The sequence below is a fragment of the Ictidomys tridecemlineatus genome, chromosome 6 (assembly GCF_052094955.1).
Source record: "Ictidomys tridecemlineatus isolate mIctTri1 chromosome 6, mIctTri1.hap1, whole genome shotgun sequence".
NCBI lineage: Eukaryota > Metazoa > Chordata > Mammalia > Rodentia > Sciuridae > Ictidomys > Ictidomys tridecemlineatus.
Genome location: NC_135482.1, coordinates 35,785,937 through 35,805,537, shown reverse-complemented (window position 1 = coordinate 35,805,537; position 19,601 = coordinate 35,785,937). Strand labels below are relative to the sequence as shown.

Below are 19,601 nucleotides of genomic sequence, written 5' to 3'. Positions count from 1 at the left end.
TTCTCTGAACTTCATTTCTCATCTGTAAAATGAGGACAGCATTGTTTTTCTCAAAAGATTCTGTGTAGATTCAATGATATAACATATAGGAATTAGCAAGCTCAGAACCTGGAACATTTCTAATGAGTAACAAAATATGAGCTTCTTCTGCTATTTCAAAAATGTTTCTTTATATTCATGTTCCAGATCTCCCTTAAAAGGAACCTAAATTTGTTATCCACAGATCATAAGAACTTCCATTTTCTTTGATTATTACCCTTCCTTCTTATTCCTATTGATTTGTTTGTGTTCTAGTCCCCCTTTCTCCATGTTTTTCTTCCTTAGCTTGGCTTCCTAGGCCGGCCAATAGATCATAAGGGATCCCATTTCCTGCTTTCTCTCTCAAGTCTCACATTCACACTGCTCTCCTGGGATTCCTCCAGAAATCCATTTCTGAGCAGGTCATTTTCCTGCTCTGCGCCCTCTCTAGGCCTTCTGTTTCTTACAGGAAACACAGGCTTTTAAAATGAGGCTTGCACTTGTCTTTTGCCTCAGCTCATGTTCTGCCCCCACCCCAACCATGCATCTTCTTTCAGCAGCACTTGCACTTCCAAACCAGAACCTGTACTTTGCCCTCTGTGTTCTTGTCTTACTTGCCTAGGCCACTGGCATTTTTTTTCTTCTATTAATTTTTAATCCCTTAGCTACTTTCGCTTGTCATCCTTCTCTTTTAGTAAATTCCAGGTGAAAGATTTGCACAAGCTGAAGAGAAGCCAGAACTCTCTTCCCTGCACACTCAAACTTTCATTATACTCCTCTATTCTCAGCAAGACGGCATCAGTCTTCACCACTCTGTAGGCCATCACCAAAGGTCATTAATACCTATCTGTTGTTGAATTCGAAGAATTGTTTTTAGGTCTTTTCCTGAATTGATCTCTCTTTGGTGTTGAACTGAGAACCAAATCTACTTCCTTGAAATTCTCTACAACTGTCGTGTCCTATATAGAAGCCAGCAGTAGCATATGGCTATTTAAATTGTTTAATTAAAATAAATAAAATGTAAATTTCCAATCCTCAGTCATATTGGTCAAATGTGACTATTGAGCCCTTGGAAGTTGAGTAGTGTGACTGAGCAACAGAGGTTTAAATTTTATATACTGTTAATTATTTAAATTGTGCTAGCCATGTGTAGCTAGTGGTTACCTATTAAACAGCATAGATACAGAACATTCTGATCATCATAGAAATTTCTACTGGACAGGGTTGCTCTAGATAAGGGATGAGGAAAGTCATATAGTGAAGAGTTTGGGTTTTGTGGACCAGAGAAGTTCCTTTGCAATTTTTTTGCAGAGCTTAAAGGCAATCACAGAGAATGCATATAAAAAAATTGAGCATTATTATGTTCCAATAACAGTTTGTTTGCACAAACAGGTAGTGGGCCAGATTTGGCATGTGGGTTTTAGTTTGATGATTCCTGTCCTAAACTCTTGGTTTCTTTGGTAACCTGGTCTTTGCGTCCTTTTCCTTTCTCAGACTTCAATATTTCTCAAATCACCTCCTTTCCATCTTTGTTATAGCACTTCATTAATGGAGAGAAAAACAAACAAACAAACAAACAAACAAAAATCTCTCTAAACTGTTAGCTTCAGCTTGTGACTTTCTCTAGGTTTCTTTCATTGCCATATAACTGTGGACTTACAGCTTTCTAAGCCAATTTCCCCATCTGGAAACTTATGTGGTAATCGAAATGAGACACTGAAATGCATGAAAAATTATGCTCAGAGAAGACATAGAGTTCTCTCACATGAACTCAACAACAGAATAGTTTTTGAGACTCAGAGTCTGACTGCCAGACATCAATCTCAGCCTGTTACTCAGCATGTATGGAACTTGGGGAAGTCACTTAACCCGTCTACCTCAGTTTCCTCATCAGGACATCTAACATTATTGTAGTGTACATATATATTTGTACTCACTGAGGTTCTTCCTATTTCATTTGCCCTGGAAAATATCCTCTTTAAATTATAAAATATGACAATTTTGAAGTTTGTTTAAATTTGTCAACATTGATAAACCGTAAGGTTTTTATGTCAGCATATTGAAGGTTATAGTGCAGGAATAAACAACCTCCAAATCTTCCTTTGTTTAAAATAGCCCAGATATTACTCATGTTTATCTTGGGTTATTTGGAAGTTTTGCTCCATATCATCCATCCTCATTAAGTGCAGCTACCATTTGGAATGTCCCTGCAGCAGGAAGAAGGAAGTGTATAATCACCTGGTTCTTATAGATGGGTTTGTTTGTTTTATACCTGTGGCCACGTCCTGGGCAGCAGAGGGCCATGTGACTGTGTCCACTGTGCCTTGTATCATGCATTCATGGAAGTTTAGTCATGCAAGTGCCTAGAAAGGAGGGCAAGCAAATCATGGACGAGAGCAGCAATGATGACCAAAGATTTATTCTGTTTGTAATTTGAAGGTTTTATACATTTCTTACTGACTCTTTGGCTGAGTAAGATTGACTCTGATGAGAAAAATAAAATAAAAAGAAGTATAATTTTTTTAGTCCAAGTTTTATTTTCTTCAAGCTCATTGTAGGTGTTATTATAAGTAGAAGACATGCTATGATGTCTTCATTTAGTTAAAATATTTTTTTTTTCTTTGATAGTGGTTATACTGATTATAGAGTTGATGATTCAGTCCTACCAAAGCAAACCAGATCATTAAAATTTATATTTTCAACCAACATACTTAAATCACCCATTCAATATGTGTTACTCAGAAAATATTTTTAAAAACCCACTGTTTTTACAATATAAAAATGTAGAGAATTCTTTATTACTGCCTTTCAAAATTTTTATTCAGAGTTTATTAATATTTTCTTTTGCCTTTTTCCAAACTCCTTCTTCTGTTTTTGTATGACATGTAGATAAACATATACACAACTTGCTTTGCCTTAGTAAAAAGTTCCATTTGTTCATTGCATCATGTAATGATTTTTTATTGTTTTAATGATTGTACATAATACATGATATGTATTTAAAGTTTTTGTAGATGCTGATTTTGAGCTCTCCCAAATTACTCAGTTAACTTATTTGCTCTCCAACATTATATGAGAAATTTAATTTCTGTTTACTCTCACTAAAACTGTGTATTACATCTGTACATCAATCTGATAGAGGAAATGGCATCTCTTTATTATTTTAGTATTCATTTTCCTGATTACTAACAATATCGAGAAGAATACTGTCATGTAATTGGCCATTTCATTTTTTTCCTTGATGTATATTTTGCAGATGCTTTGCCTATAAGATCTTAAAAAATTATTTGCAATAATACTGTAGATATTATTGAAGGTAAAAATATATCCTCCCCTTCTTATTTATGTGCCCCAGCTTTTCATTGTCTTCCTACTTATGTATCTCTGAATCTGTATTCTATGTATGTATGTATTATCTATCTATACTTGCATGTCTGTGCACACACACGTGTGCATAACTCATCTGGGTGGAGAGACGCAGGTGGCCGAGTGGAGTACTTTTAAGAATCCCACTGTTGATTCCCCTTCATTTGTCTGTGAATCAGGTCTTGATTCCTAGAGTTTTTTCTGTGATCATTAGTGGGGAGGAGAGAAAATTTCCTGGTGACAAAGATTCATAGGGTGTGCAGACCTCGTAGCAATTAAACAGATACCTCTTCCTATTCCATAGGTCTTAAATACAGGATCCTCTAAACGGAGGCTCCCTCATGTGAGAAAGTTACATTCTAGGACAGTAAAAGCTTGTGTGGTGCATTTGTGTGTACATGTGTGCATTGTGGAGGAAGGATTGGCATAGCTTACTCATCCATCCAGACACCCGTGGTCTATTATTTATTCCTACCTGCCTCTGATCTTTGCCTTATTTCAGAGTTGTATTAAAACTTTAGGCCCATGTCCATATGCCTGAATTTAGGCATAAATAACTCTTTTTTTGTGAAGGATGTGTGGTTATTACATGCTAAGGGTTAATAGGTTTCTCATGAATTCTCATTAATGCAGAGTATTCTATATTATGGTTGTATAAATTTTTAACACCTCATGGAAAGATTTTTCATAACAAGTACACTGGGATTTAGTGTATCCTACATGATTTCTGGATTTAGCAATTATTCTGCTCCTGTTCCCTTTATATATCTAGAAATTTTCTACTGTTCTGAATAGGTAATGGCATCATTACTAATTGTTCCACTATTACTTTTAGTTTAGTTTCAATTTTATCTATTTTTTTTCTTAAACTTAAATGGGCTATGGGTTATGTTCAGCTTGTTTGCAATTTTCTATGAAAGAAATTATTGGAGGAATGGTATAGGATAAAGAATATGATGACTTCCTTTGTTCAACAGAACTAAAAGCTGACTGAAATTAAAGGAGAGAACAAATAATGAGTCCACTGACAGAATATTCTAGAAAGCTGTAGAGCTCTGCAAAAGATTCTAGAATATATTGGATGCTGCTATATACCTGAAGAATAGAGTACCACAAATGAATGAAGACAGATTAATCAAAAAATAATGCTTGGAGCTGGGCATGATGGTGCATAACTATAGTCCAAGCAACTTGGGAGGCTGAGACAGGAGGATTGCAAATTTGAGGTCAACCTTAACAACTTAGTGAGACCCTGTCTCAAAATAAAAAGGGCTAGGGATGTGGCTCAGTGGTAAAGTGCTTCTGGGTTCAATCCTTAGTACCAAAACAAACAAACAAAAAACAAAACCAAAACAACAACAAAAATTTATGCTTAGAAAATGTACTATTAATAAGTAAACAAACATGGTTATATTTCCACATCATAATACATACACATAACATAATGCATGTGTAATATATATGACAGATATTATATACATATGTATATCCATATGAATAAATTATTGGGACAATTAAGTGATTAATATTAAAGATGAAATCAAAAGAATAAATTATCTAAAGGGAAAAAGAGGAAATGAATTTATCTGACCACATATAAATTTAAAATATTTTCATGTCAGTAAACATGAATTAAAATTAGTGAATAAACTGAGATAATCATCTGTAACATTGTTAGACATAAGTTCAATAAAAATACATATAAAGAGCTTTCAAAATTGGTAAGACACTGTACTTAATCAATACGAGTTACCAAGAAAAATATAAAATCATTTTTCACTTTTCAAATTAAAGAAAATTGGGAATAATTCATGTTTAGAGGAGTATGATGAAATGGAAACTCAGGTAATGCTGATGGTAATGTAAATTGATTTTATATTACCAGAAAGCAATTAGATTATTTGATTATTTGATTGTGTGCGTGTATGTGTGTAGTCTATTGTAGGACGATAGTCTGGAAATGTGATTTTAAAAAACAATGTGACTAATATTTTTCTGCAAGAAATATTATCCTAGGATCATTTAAAATAGTGATAATGCTGTGAAAAGTAGTTGTCAAGGACTAACTTTATTATTGAGTAGCCACTGAATGGAATATCTTATCATTATTAAACATGATTTTTGAAAATTTGTCAGTTTCTTGAAACAAGCTCACAATGCAATCCCTACTATGGAGGCACAATGTCAAATTATCAAATTATCTATACAACAAGTAAGGTTTCCATATAGGAGGAACAAAATAAAATATTCCAAAGTATATTTTCTTGTCTTTTTACATGAGCATTAGGTATTTTTAAAATCTGGGGAGACAAATCCTTTAAAAACTATCCACAAATTTAGAAGGCACAGTGGAGAGCACACAGAAGGCATTTGGTTGACCTTTGCAGAAATGATTTGATTTAAAATGAAGTAAGAATCTTGTCATAGAAGAATAGTCAAATCTTTGAGCCGAGAGACCCCTTGCAGTTGTCTGGGTGCAGTCATCCACAGGATGCCCATCTCTGAGTTGAGCCAGTCTGTGTCTGTGTACTCCTTAGTTGGAGCCACCTTGGCATCATGCCAATCTGTCTCCTGCAGCATCTCTGCTCAATACTACTTGTAGGCTCTTCCCTGTGTTGATTTCCTTCTTACCCCAAAAGATATTCTTAATTTTATATTAAATTTCTTTAAGGGTGATCTTCAAGAAGAACATCTTAGGGTATTAATAATTTTACCTGTAAGCTATCCAAAAGTTGTAAACAACTGAAAAGAAAAATGAAGTTTCTCAAATACCGCCTATAAAAGGACTACTATATAATGTTTAAGGGCTTGGTTCTATGCCACCTACCCTGAGCAAGTTACTGTCATCAGTTCCCTTGTATGTAAAATGGGCTTAATAATAGTATCTACCTCATAAGGTAAGGGTTATTTTTTTGATACACATATAAGACTTGGCCTATAGTAGACATTCAATAAAAATGAAGGACTTCTGGTTTCAGGACAAGATGGAGAAAATATACTTCTTATTCATACTGCTAAATACTGTTAAAATCTAGGACATTATACTTCAGTCACAGATAAGAAGACATTGAAATGAAGAAAAGGTTAACCTTCTGGGAATTTGGGGACAGGAAGAATGGCATGGCAATCCATTCCCTGGGTTTTCTTTTTTGTCTTATATAACCAAGACTGGTTGCTGGAGATGCTGGCAACCTAAAAACACCAGTGGCTGCACACTAAAAAAGAAAAGAAAAGAAAAACAAACAAACAAACAAACAAAATCTTCTCACTCTTGCAAGTGAACCAATAAATGGTTTCTATTTTAGGTCAATGGTTATAGAAAAATAGAAAATAGGAAGAGAAAGAGGCATGCATTTGGGGTGGGCTGAGAGGTTAGACGTGGTGTGAAATGATTAGTCTTCAACAAGTTATTTTTTCCTTGTAGAGATATCCATTAGACTGCTGGCTATAAGGGTGTGGAGCTTGGAATGAGATCAGAGATGGAAGAAGAAATGGAAGTTGAAGTCAAGGAGGTGTAGTGATCACCCAGGGAGAGAATGTAGCAAAAGCAAAGGGGACATATGGAATTGGCAAGATCACAGCCAATTAAAGATGAGGCCAAGGAAGAAGATTCCACAGGAGATATTTGAGAAAGAGCAAGCAAAGAAGTAGGTACATAAAGGAAATTATAGAGTGAATCTTCCATGAATCTTTGGATCAAAGGGAGTCCTGGTACCTGTTTTTTTTTTTTAATTTCATGAGCATAATTAAATATTGAGCAAAAAATAATGATAAAGAAGCCATAAATTAGAAAAAATAAAATAGAATACTAATATCATTAAGAAGTCTACAGGCAATTTCTAAAGTACACAGGTCTGGGAGGAGGAAAGGCGGAGGACCCACAGAGAAAGAAGCAAAGGTGGATAGAAGAAAAAAGGGGAGGAGGAAGTGAGAGAAAAAAAGAAATTATCCAGCAAGCAAATAGTCTATTAATATGGAATATGAAATATTTTCTTTTTGGAAACTTGAACAAATAAAGTAAATAATTATTTTCATGGGAAATTCTGCAAAAATATCTTACCTTACTTATTCTAGAGAATGTCAAGCAGATTTTACCTTTCTTTTTGATGTATTAGTTAATTTTGGCTACAATTATGTTGCTTAATGAGTAAGGATACAATTTCTGCAATTTGATTTTTATATATTTGCAGATTTGTTCTGAGGTCAGATGATCTAAGGTGGGCATAGTTGGGAGCATTGCTCCATGACATGTCTAGTTAGACTGAGCACTCTGTTTCTTTTGGATTCTGTTCCCAACTGTAAATTTATATTCTGAGTGCCATGCTGAGAAAGCAGATCTTCCTGAGAAAGGTAGAGGTGCAGGAGAGCAGCAGCCCAATCATACAAATGATTTCCAAGCCTTTGTTGACTTTGTATGAACTAAATGAAGTGCCTGGGCAAACCAAAATCAAGAGGTGTATTCTCCACTCACAGAGCAGGGAGCAAGGTGAAGATACAAAGTGTTTTTGGTGGAAGTAGAGTAAGGGGAATAAACAACATTTTTGAACAAATATTGAATCTATCACAGTTGGAAATTACGTATTGTATTAATTGCATATTGTGCTATGGTATAGTCATATTCGGTATTAGTGAATTGTACAGTCATATTCAGTATTATTGTTTGAGTTGATTAAATGGTTTCCCTCCTACTGTGTTCTGTATCTGTCTTTTTCCTTATACTGCCACTGTACTTATAGTTGCTTTTAATGTACCGCCTCGTTTCACACAGGTCCTTTGTGAAGCCTTGAAGGCAATTCTGAGCTTTTAACAGGAACTTTTTTTCTTGCTTTTTATGTTCTCCTGTTACTTTACCTTGTTATAATATTTGGCAATCTTGCATATTTTTTTTGAATCCTCTCCTTCTAAAAAAATGGTGGCAGATACAAAACTTTTTTTTTTAAATGAGCTGTATTTTCTTTAAAAAGCATCTCTGTTTAGCTATAAGATGTCTGTGTTTCAAAGGAAGCCTTTGATAAATTAAAGAAGAAATTAATTGCAAAAGATTTTGAAAATTATTTAACATTTTATGTGCATGTCCCATTCTTTATTTCAGTTATGAAGCATTTCAGACATGCAGAAAAGAGCTTTTCTATTTGATATGCAATTGATGTCTTCACATTAAATTTAAACAAAACATACACATAACCCTTTCAAAGAATTGGATTTGCCAGTAAGTTTATTTGCAGCAAGTACTAAAACTTCAGTCATACATCTACCATTTCTCTTTCCATAATCTCTAATGCTTCTGCATTGCACTTATATAGGATTCATTTCATCTATGTAAAATAGATTACTTTGGTATTCTGTACTCTTGTATCATCCTAAGCCATAAAATCCACAAAGATGTCAGTTTGAAGTACGAAATATATTTTTCCCAGTGTACATCAAAATAAATACATATTTATTAAAATAAAAATTTGCACTCTGTGCCATCTTAAATATGTACTTTACAGCCATCATTACCTAGCATAGCATGCACTAGAAAACACAGTTTTACAGCCAGCTCTGCCAAACTAGAAATAGAGTAACCTAGTTAAGCAACAACATATTTTGGAAAGAATTTCTCACTTTTTCTTCACAATTCTTTTTCAGGTTTGTGGAAGGAATGCTTAACATTTGTTATAATGCCATTGATCGTCATATTGAAAATGGTAAAGGGGATAAGATTGCTATCATCTATGACAGTCCTGTTACAAATACTAAAGCAACTATAACTTATAAAGAAGTCCTGGAGCAGGTAAAGTCATAAGCTTTCTCTTTATATTAGAAGTGCACATGTTCTCATTATGCAAACTCTAAAATATTTTACCATGTTTTCCTTTAGATGCACCTTGCAAATGAATGCAAGTGTGTGAACTCATTTGAACTGTTTTTTAAAAAAAATATATTTATTTTTTAATTGTAGTTGGACACAATACTTTTATTTCACTTATTTATTTTTATATGGTGAGCACTCTACCTCTGAGCCACAATCCCAGCCCCTCATTTGAACTGTTTTTAACCCTTTAATTTATACTTCACAGCACTGGAAGATGTTTGTTTTGCAGATAGAGGTGAACTGATCTCGAGAATATGTCTAAGTCCGCTCCCAGCCTTTGTTCTTCACCTTAGTGCCATCGCCATGGTTGAAAGTGGCTACTCCTCATTCTTGCAAGATCCAAGAGGCTCTGCTCATTTTAGATTATCCCCTAAGTGATTCCAGAATTCTCTTCTGAAGAAACAATATATTTCTCTGTCTTGCTTAAAAATCTTTCTTGGCATGAACACAACTCCTTTTAGTCCTTCAGATACTCCTGGCCCCTTGTAGCTCCTTGCATATGCTCATTATTTTGTTTTATTTGCTCTTTTTAATTCTTTCTCATCTTTGTAGTTCTTAGGTGGATCATGATGTTGACAGATGATTTATAAGATTTTTCCTCTTTTAACATAAGAGAAGATTTTGAATTAGTTTTCAGATGTAATTATAAAAGTGGGTATTGTAGACTGTGGGAAAGTTATTTTAACTGTGGGTCATGGCATTTATTTGTATGTGATTTAAAGGGAGATAATGCTGTAGGACAGGGTTTCCCCATCTTGACATTACTGACATTGTTGCAGGAGAAGAAATATCTCAACTAAGGACCAGCAGGATTCTTGGCATACATGACAGAAAAGAATTTAAGTACATGCCATTCAAAGTCATAGACAGGTTTATTTAGAAAAGTAGCTACACATTCAAGGGAGAATGTTCAAAGGCATCAAAAGAGAGATGCTTTTACTGCAAAGCAAGTAATATGCACTTGAGGGAGAATGCTGACCATCTCCACAGGCACAACAGCAACCCATTGGTGTGGGGTGTTAATATTTATAGAGGGTCCATGCTAGGAGGCAGGGTGGAGCTCCACAATTTGCCCCCATTTTTTTTTTTTTTGCTTGTGCATTTTCCTTATTTTACAAGGGCAAGGGTCAAGGGCATATCTCTCAAGCTCAAGATTTATAACTGTGCTTTCTTCATCTCTGAGGCTTGTGGGCATTTTCTTTAAGATTCAGGATTTCTCTCTATTCTAAATTTCTATCTCAGTGTTTTAGACCAGAAATTCTTTTTGAAGAGAACTGTTATGGATATTTTAGGGTGATTAGCTGCATACTAACGCACTGGATGCTAGCAGCACCCCCATCTTCCAGGTCATGAAGACTAAATATGTCTCCAAACATTGTCAATATCCCCTGGGTGGTAAAATTGACATTGGTTATAAAGCAATGTCCCCTGGATGGTAAACTTGACATTGGTTATAAAGCACCGGTGTGCAGAGTCTGCCATGCTGTCACTTGGCTGAACAGAAGTATGGTAAGAAGGCTATGTGTTGAGTTGGGTCTTTAGAGTTCTGGAGCCGTGCCTTTTATTTTTTTCCGGAACATGCAATGACCTTGATCTCCTGGGGCTCGCTCTTGTCATAAAACTAAAGACTAAGAAAAGGGACACTGCAAAGCTCATCCAATATTCTTGGTTCTCTAAATCTAAAGACTTAACATCTTAACCATCTAGGTAGGGCTTCTCTCCAGTTCAAGGATTAGGAAGGGCTGACAACCTTGCAGAACTCAGCCAAAGATAACTTTCAAAAGAGCAGCCCTGTTAGAATGCTAGGGTTTGGAAGCATTTGCTTTTAAATGAAGGGTTCTTTGAGTTAGATTCTCTGCTTTTGTCTATTGAATCCTATTTAAGAGTTTCTTTTGGTTTTTAGGTAGCTTCACCCATTCTCTCGGGCTCTCTGAAATTATATTATTTTGCATCAGCATGTTCCTGTTTATCTTTGCAAAAAAAAAATTAAGAAAGACAACTCAGACAAACTAATTACCTCCCCAATGCTAGAGTTGTTGTAAACAAGAGAGAGGAGTTAAATCAGTTTAGTCAGGCTGTGTATCAGATAAATTGCAGCAATAGTTCTCAACTTTAGCTAATTCAGACATCAAAAGAACTCATGAAAAGGGAAGAGTGAAGTACTAGTCTCAGAAAAATGGTGTACCCTAGGGGAGAAGGAGCAAAAGTGAAGCATTAAGGAAAATCCACTGATTGTCCATTACCTTGACTTGTTGCCTTGAGCCAATCCTTCTAGTGTGAAAGACAAAGCAGGAGCATCTAGTTGGACAAACTTATGTCACATATCTAGAGTACCAGGTCTTGGGGAGGAAAGAGTTTATTGTCTTTTGATTTCATTATGGGAATTGGGACTCTGTCTCCTTCTAGGACTCAAGGTAAATTCCAGTTTAATAAGAATGAAGTTCAAATGCTAAGCAGCCCAAGACAAAGACAAAACAAAACTGCTCTATCTCATTTGGTATATTTATTGGTCTGTGAGAGGGAATTGCATATTTGTGGAATGCAGTATGCAGAAACAGAGCTCACGGTGGGCTGTAAGGTGCACCATTATCAAATGTGTTTGTTATTCATGTGAGGCTGAGTTTTAATATAAGAGGTAATAGAAATTTCAGGAAAACATATTATACTTTGTTTTATTTTAGCTGTGCATTTTCTGCTCTTAGAAGAGGTTTACGGTATCTATGATTAAAAACTTGTTTCTATGGTTTGGGCATATTGCCGCAGTCTCGTTTTATGAATATGGAAGCCCAAAACACTTTTAAATTTTAATTGGAATGCAGATTTGGAAGTTTGTTTACATATTGTAAAATATTATCTATATCAACATCTTGAATTTGATACATACCCAAACATCAGAGTCCAAGAAAAAGCTTTAGAGAAACCTAAGATGAGAAGAATTATTGCCAGTCTCATTTTTTTTGGTGCTTCCTCTTTAAATTCATTTATTACATAAGTGTATATGATAATTACACACAGATGTTTTGCTTAGAAGCTCTTTTGCTAACTCATCTTACTTTCAAATATTGAGTCTAGACTCTTAGACTCTTGACGTTTGTACTAGTTCACTGGCTTCAGTTTAGCCTGACATCAAAGTACTTAAAAGGACTGTTTCTCTCACCAGCTGACAGCCTCTGACTCTTCAGGCTTTTCTTCTCCAAAGTACTAAAGGAAGAACTGTTAGGAAAGAGAGAGAGCCTTGTGCGCTACTTTGATTACCTGCTCCCCCGTTCCCTGTGGCTTTTATTTCATCAAGCAGGGAAGGCCAAGAAAGAAAGATTTAATAGGTAATGCCACTGAGAACAAACAAAAAGAACTGCCTCTGTACATCACTTATTTAATCTCCCCTGTTTCATTTCTCCTGGGAGTTTCTGGCTAGGTAAAACTTGATTAAGTTAGTTAGCATTTTTTTTTTAAAATTTAATTAGTGAAACAACAAATTGTAGGCTAAGTTGCCTTAGTGATGTGGACAATCTGAAAAATTTCCAGAATGATTCAGAAGCAGAGCTTTTGAGAAACTGAGATCTTTTTTGTCAATCTGAATATTTTAAACAATCTTTCATCAAGGCTTTTGTATAGGGGGATTTGACCCCCATTTTAAGACCCATCTTTCATTCAACAAATATGTTTTTTTTCATATGCCAAACCCTATGAAGAGCAAAGGAAGCCATTTCTTACTGTCAAGGAGCTAAGAAAGCATATGTACATAGACCATTTCAATGTAAAACAAGGTATATGACAGAACTGAGTGCTACATTCTGTGCAAACACATGGGAAAGCAGCTGACTTAGGTTCTTTTATATTGAAATACTTGTGATAACTTACAAAGAGAAAAGGTGTATTTTGGGTCATAATTTTGGAAAGTCCAGGCCAGGATCAGGTGGACCTATTATTGCTCTGGGCCTATGATAGGTACATTGGATGGCAATGGCAGGGAGTATGTGATGGAGCAAACTCTTCACCTCATGCCTAGGAAGCAGAAGAGAAAGAGGAAGAGGCCAAGGTCATACAGTCCCCTCAAGGGCATGCATCCCATGACATAAGCGCCTCCCATTAGGACCTACCTCCAAACAATTTCACCACCTCCCAATAGCATCACTTTGGGGATGAAGCCTTAAACACATAGACCTTTGAGGGACACTTAGCAAACTAACTGTATCATCACCAGCCCAGCCAGGGGAAATGGGACCTAGGAAGGCTTTTTGGAAGAGATGTTTCCTAAAATCATTCCAATTCCCTTTGCTTTGTTTTTCCTTCTCCTTCCAGATCTCTTGTAGGTCATATTACCTGAATGTCATTTTCTGAGTGAGATCTTCCCTGACCGTATTAACTATACATATTCTCATCTACAGCAATTTTACCTCTCTATTTTGCTCTCCTTTTAAATTTAGTATTTATTACTTGATATAATTCTTTACATTGCATGTACCTTTATGGCTTTATTGTTGCTTCCTCTTCCACTATTTTCAGTTCTATGAGGGCAAAGATTTTTGTTTGTCTGCAGAAGTGACTGACACATAGTAAATATTTATTGAATGATGAATGAATCAATGAAATAGCACTTGAAGTTTCTAAGTGACAAGTTTCTTTTATTGCAAGAAGTTCTTATCTTTAAATTATATCAGCAATAGAACTTGATCATCCTTGTAAATAAATTGTAACTTTTACCTGTGAAAATCTTTAAGTTATTTACATTCAATTTGGTGGTTCACGATGAGAATTTCCTCTTTTAATATATCACATGTAAGTGTCAAAAGATCTGCATTCCCAAAGACAGGAATATATTTAATGTGTCCCTCTCTAAGTCCTTTCAAATTATTTTGTTATCATATTAAATCACAGTGAAATAAAATGGATTTGTGTGTTTGTGTGTATTATAAATCATAAGTCATTTTTAGATATTCCTACATTGAATATTTTCTAAATCACTAATTGAACTTACCTCTGTATGTCAAGTTTACTATTTTTATATTCCAACATTTATGAATTTTTATATTTAGTTGAAAAATAAGAAAGTTACATCCAAAGAGCATTTGAGAAATTTTCAGGAATGTATGTACATGAAGAAAATTGATAAAACTCAATCTATACTAAATTTCCTGATTTAATTAAAACTGAAAGTACCTATTATTTCTATTAAAGGTAATTATTGAAGTATAATTTTGTTAGTGGTTTTAATTATGAAGGTTTAATAATTGAGAGAAGAAAATTACTCTGAAATCATGGGCCATGGTTCATGAAAAGTCCACTTAGAACCTGAAATCAAGGGACACGGTTCATGAAAAGTTCACTTCGAACCCCTGCTCTTTGGACACTTGCTTCAAAGCATGAATTCCATTTTCTCAGAAATGTCGTGGTAAATATTATTTAATTTCCTCTGTCACTAATGGTAGTGTCTCTTTAAAAATTTTTTTTTTGGTTATTCATGGACACAATATCTTTATTTTTGTTTATTTATTTTTATGGGGTGCTGAGCATTGAACCCAGTGCCTCATATGTGTGAGGCAAGCGCTCTGCCACTGAGCCCCAGCCCCAACCCATGGAAGTGTTTCTTTAAGCAAAAACTACAACACAAAAAGCAGAGCATACAGAAATTCAGCTGTCAGTGGTTGGCTGATTGAGAAAGAAAGATAGAGCTGTGCAGATGATAGGTTTTCTTCTCTTAAATTTTCTACAATAAAACTCTATTTAAATTATAGTCAACTCCTCTAAAAATGTGTATATCTGTAAGGGAAATTATTCTTTCTATGCTTGGTAAGTTGACCAGTGATTCTAGTATGAAATAGACGTTATAGTAGTTGTGTATTTTTATCTGTAAGATGCAATTTTCAAACTTTTTCATTGGTACTGGGGAGTGAACCCAGGGGCACTTCACCACTGAGCCACATCCCTGCCTTTGTTATTTTATATTTTTATTTTGAGAAAGGGTCTCAGTAGGTAGGGCCTTGCTAAGTTGCTGAGGCTGGCTTTAAACTTGTGATCCTCCTGTCTCAGCCTCTTGAGACACTTGGATTACAGGTAAGGGCCACCGCACCCAGAAATTTTTGAACTTTTATTTAAATATAGTATACACTCACATAACCACACAGAACGTAAGTATAGGTTTTGTTTGATTTTCACAAATAGTCCATTTTCCTCATCATAGAATATTCCCAAGCCCCCAAAGCCCTTATAATCCTCCTTTAGTCATTTTTCTCTCAGTCCCCCACATGATTGTGATCAAGCCATCTAAACAACTTTGATGAATTATACCTGCTTTTGAACTTTATATAAATTGAATACCAGTACAACATGTTCTTATGTAACTGGCTTCTTTTGCCCAACTCTCTATTTGTGCAATTCATTTATTTCCTTCCAAGAGGTTGTAGTTTGGTCCTTGGGGTAGTATCTAGTTTGTGGTTATTACAAATAATGCTTCTATGAATATGTTTGTGCAGAGTTAGGTAATGTATATGCATTTGTGTTGGGGATGGATCTATAGATGAAATGACTGGTTCCTAGGGTATAAATGGTTGGGCTTGATTAGATAGTGCCAAATAATTTTCCAGAGTGTACTAAAAATTTACAGTTCTACCTGCAGTGTATGAGAATACCAGTTGCCAGCACTTGGTATTGACAGTACGAAGTCTGTTTAATTTTGGCCCTTCTGGCAAATGGGTGGTGATATTGTGTGTGGTTTTAATTTGCTTTTCCCTAATAACTGAAGAAGAGGAGCTCCTTATCCTGTGCATTTGGGTCATTCATCAGTCTTCTTTTCTGAAGTGCCTATTCCTATCTTTGGTCCATTTGTTTTTGTATCAGACTGTTCCAGGCCATGTGTTCAAGTTTTGGAGAGAAAGTTTTGCACAACTAAAGAGAAGACTTTGGGCTGGGGATATAGCTCAGTTGGTAGAGTGCTTATCTTGCATGACAAGGCCCTGGGTTCAATCCCCAGCAGCAGCACACACACACAAAATCTTTAAAGAGAAGACTTTGTGAATATTTTTAATCCTAAATAAAAAATGATTTAGACCCTTTAGTGTAAGTGTCGTGTTTAAATTATCTTAAAAATCTAATGTTGAGAAAATATTGTCCTCTGTTTAAAAATACTGATAAAGTCTACACTTTAGTATTTTCTTGTCACTCTTTAAAAGCAAGTTGGGAAGTGATTTCTCTCTAATAGAACATATTGAAACAGGAAGCAAAAGCCTCATAATTTAAGACTGTACAAGACTGAGAAATATGGTGTTGTGTTAGTGTTTTCATTAATATTAAGAGGCTCTACTTAAATTGACTTGGAGCCATGTGGTCCAACCAAATTTTCCACAAACCCTTTCATTTTTGTAAGCTATTCTGTATATTGCATGGTTACATAATGTATTTTAGCAGAAACACTTACATTTACTTTTAAAGAATTTAGAATCTCCTAAATTCTGAAGTCAATTTGTATCAATATTCTAACTGAAACTTTCTTTTGAACAACCTTCCAACTTAGTAAAATTTAAGTTTGATTCTCAGAGAAAAAGATATAAGGAAAACCACTCCTAGATCAATTTCATAATAGATAATATAGGAAAAAATTAATTAAATGAGAAAACAATGATTTTGCATTTCTAATCTTCCCTTTTCCATATTTCAGACCGTTTATTCCAAGTTAAAATATTGTAAGGATTATTTTTACTTCAATCCAAAATAGTAACCATAGCACCAATTCCCTTGAATTGTCTCAGCCAGATTTGAAAAGACTATATTATCCATGAGGCCAAGATGAGTATTTGAAGTACAAACCCACTTTCTCTTCACATGAAGCCAGCAGCTATTTCAACACACTTTGAAGTCCAGAGCATTTCATTTAAACCTTTTCCCAAGCTCCAGGTTCATTTCTTCTTTCACTGTACTTATTGGTGTACTTATGTGATCTCCTGACTAGAGAAAGAGTCTCCTCTAGGTAGGGGAAATGTTTTATTCATCTTTTTTAACTTACAGAGTAGCTAATACAGGCCTCTTAGAGAGCAGGATTGTCTTATGCATTGAGTGAGTCCACACACAGAACATTCAATAACATTTTTAAGAAAGTAATGAAAGCTCTGATCTTTGATAAAGAGACATAATTTCTAAAAATATCACTTGTCCTCCTCACATTTTTAATTTTTCTTTTTTATATTAGGAAGGTTTGTTTTCTAATAGGGTGACAATTATCCTTGGTGCAATTCCTGACGCCAGAGATCTGTATCCCACCTCATATAAAGCTTTTCTTACTTTGCCATCTTGAGAACCTGGAAATCTGGACCATGTTTTTTATTCTTACATTTGCTTAATGAATTTATTTTTATTACTTATTGATAGGCATTACTAGATGATTTGTCTTGTCTTTAGTAGGGCTCCACTCTGACCTTTTAGAAAGTTAAGAAACTCAGTGGGGCATCTAATTTGAATTTATGTTCTTGGACTGGAATGATGTAGTTAAATTTATTTATCAAAACATATTTATAAGGCACTTTATTTATATTTGATACCTCTGGGGACACTACAATTTCCAGCTGTGAATGATACATACTCTTTGTACACAAGAAAATTGCATTCTAGATGGGGAGATATAGTGGGAATAAAGAGATAATACAATACAATTTAGTGTAACAGAAAGTAAAAAACTAGAGAGGTTCCTGGGCTGAGGTCTTAGGTTTCTCAGGAAAAGCTATTTGTTACTGAACATATGAAATTTGAGCTGAGTCACAAATAAAGAGTAGGATAGACTCATGTGAATGTCTGAGTGACAAGTGTGACACACAGAGGCTGTGAAGCAAGAATAGACCTAGAACCTTGGGAGAGCCAGGAGGCCCATGATGGGAGGAGAGTGGGAGAAGGTGTGTGTCGGGGGGAGGTGCTGAGTCAGACTGTGGAGATTCCTGAAGGCCAGGGTCAGGTTGTGTTCCAAGTCTAACAGGAGAATTCCATATTGTTAAAAGAATCACTTCAGCTCCTTTGCATCCAGAAAGGTTGCAAGCAATGAGATGATAAGTAGTCCAGAAGAGACATGAATAGGCACCACTTAGCTATGTCTCTTTATAACAACAGCCTTTTCTTTGCATATGTGAAATGAAGGCAGAAGCACAGAGATAGACTCAGCCTAGGATTTAGGAAGCTATTCCACATATCTTTTCTTGGATCTATGGCTATACCTACTAGATTTAAAAAAAAAATCTGATTCAGTATATTACATTATCAGCTATCTGTAAATGTCCTGCTTCTTCTCATCTTTGGAGGGTTGTTTGTCTGCTTTTCAGTACTCCAAGGACCTTACATGTAAATAATTACAACCTATAGTTAATTAATAATGAGTCCAGGGAAACAAATAAGAGCTGAAAATGAAGTACAAGAGGTGTCATGTTAAAAGGTAAAGAAAGAACACTTTGTTCGGTGAGATATTCTTCTGACATATGTTGAATGCCTATTGTGTAACATTTATTGTATTAGGCAAGGAGGTCATAAAGATGAGTAAGATATGGAACCTGCATTTAAGGATCTCATGGTTTTCCTGGTGAGAAAAACACAAAAAGCAATGTGACAATGTAACAATACAACTTGTGCATTGGTAGCATAGAGAAGGAATCAACCTGGACCAGCAGTTTTGAGGAAGAGCCGGTGGAATTGATGCATGAGTTGGATCATGCAAGGAAGACAGAAATAGATGGCGCATGCATAGGTGGCTCTTTCTAGGCCTGCAGGGCATATTTCTAAGAGCTGGATTTGACAAAATTAATAATGAAGGCATATACCCTGAAGACAAAATTGAGTGCCTTTGCTGGACTTGTCTCTGGGCTTTTCAGTGAATTAGGAAAGGGGAAAAATGGATTGTCAGAAAGTCCAGAAGGGAGACAAACAGTTGTTAACATTTAGATGCAGCAGAATATAAAAAGAAAACAGGGAAGTGAGGAGAGTTGGTAACAATTATTCTTTTACCTGTTGGTTGGCACTTGCACCTGCGTACAATCAGCAACGCTAGTATAGCTGAAACGTCAACAACTTTCAGTTTCTGACCTTTAACTAACAAAGGTCATTTTAAATTATAAAATCCTTTGACCTGGCATAACTTTTATAACAAGTGGAGGATAAAGCTGATTAACATAAATTGAAGAACTTTGAGTGGCTAAAGGAATGCAAATGAAAATAGGAGGACAGAATCTTGTTTTGATCATATGAAACAAAATATTGTCATATATGTCATTTTGTATTAGATTAAAATGTGTAGCTATGGAAAATGATGCTCTTAATTTTAATTCATTTGGCAGTTTTATGGTTCTAGTTAAGTACAATAAATTTGAATAAATCAATGGAAGCTTGTATT

General features: G+C 35.2%; 1 protein-coding gene across 1 annotated transcript in view; it reads left to right on the top strand.

Moving 5' to 3' along the window:
- The window catches only part of Acss3 (acyl-CoA synthetase short chain family member 3), a 159,110-nt gene that overhangs the window by 15,274 nt on the left and 124,235 nt on the right, over nt 1-19,601 (top strand). Inside the window, exon 2 of the mRNA XM_005337999.5 lies at nt 9,016-9,160. Within this exon, the coding sequence (XP_005338056.2) occupies nt 9,016-9,160 (145 nt within the window). The remainder of the gene's footprint in view (nt 1-9,015; nt 9,161-19,601) is intronic.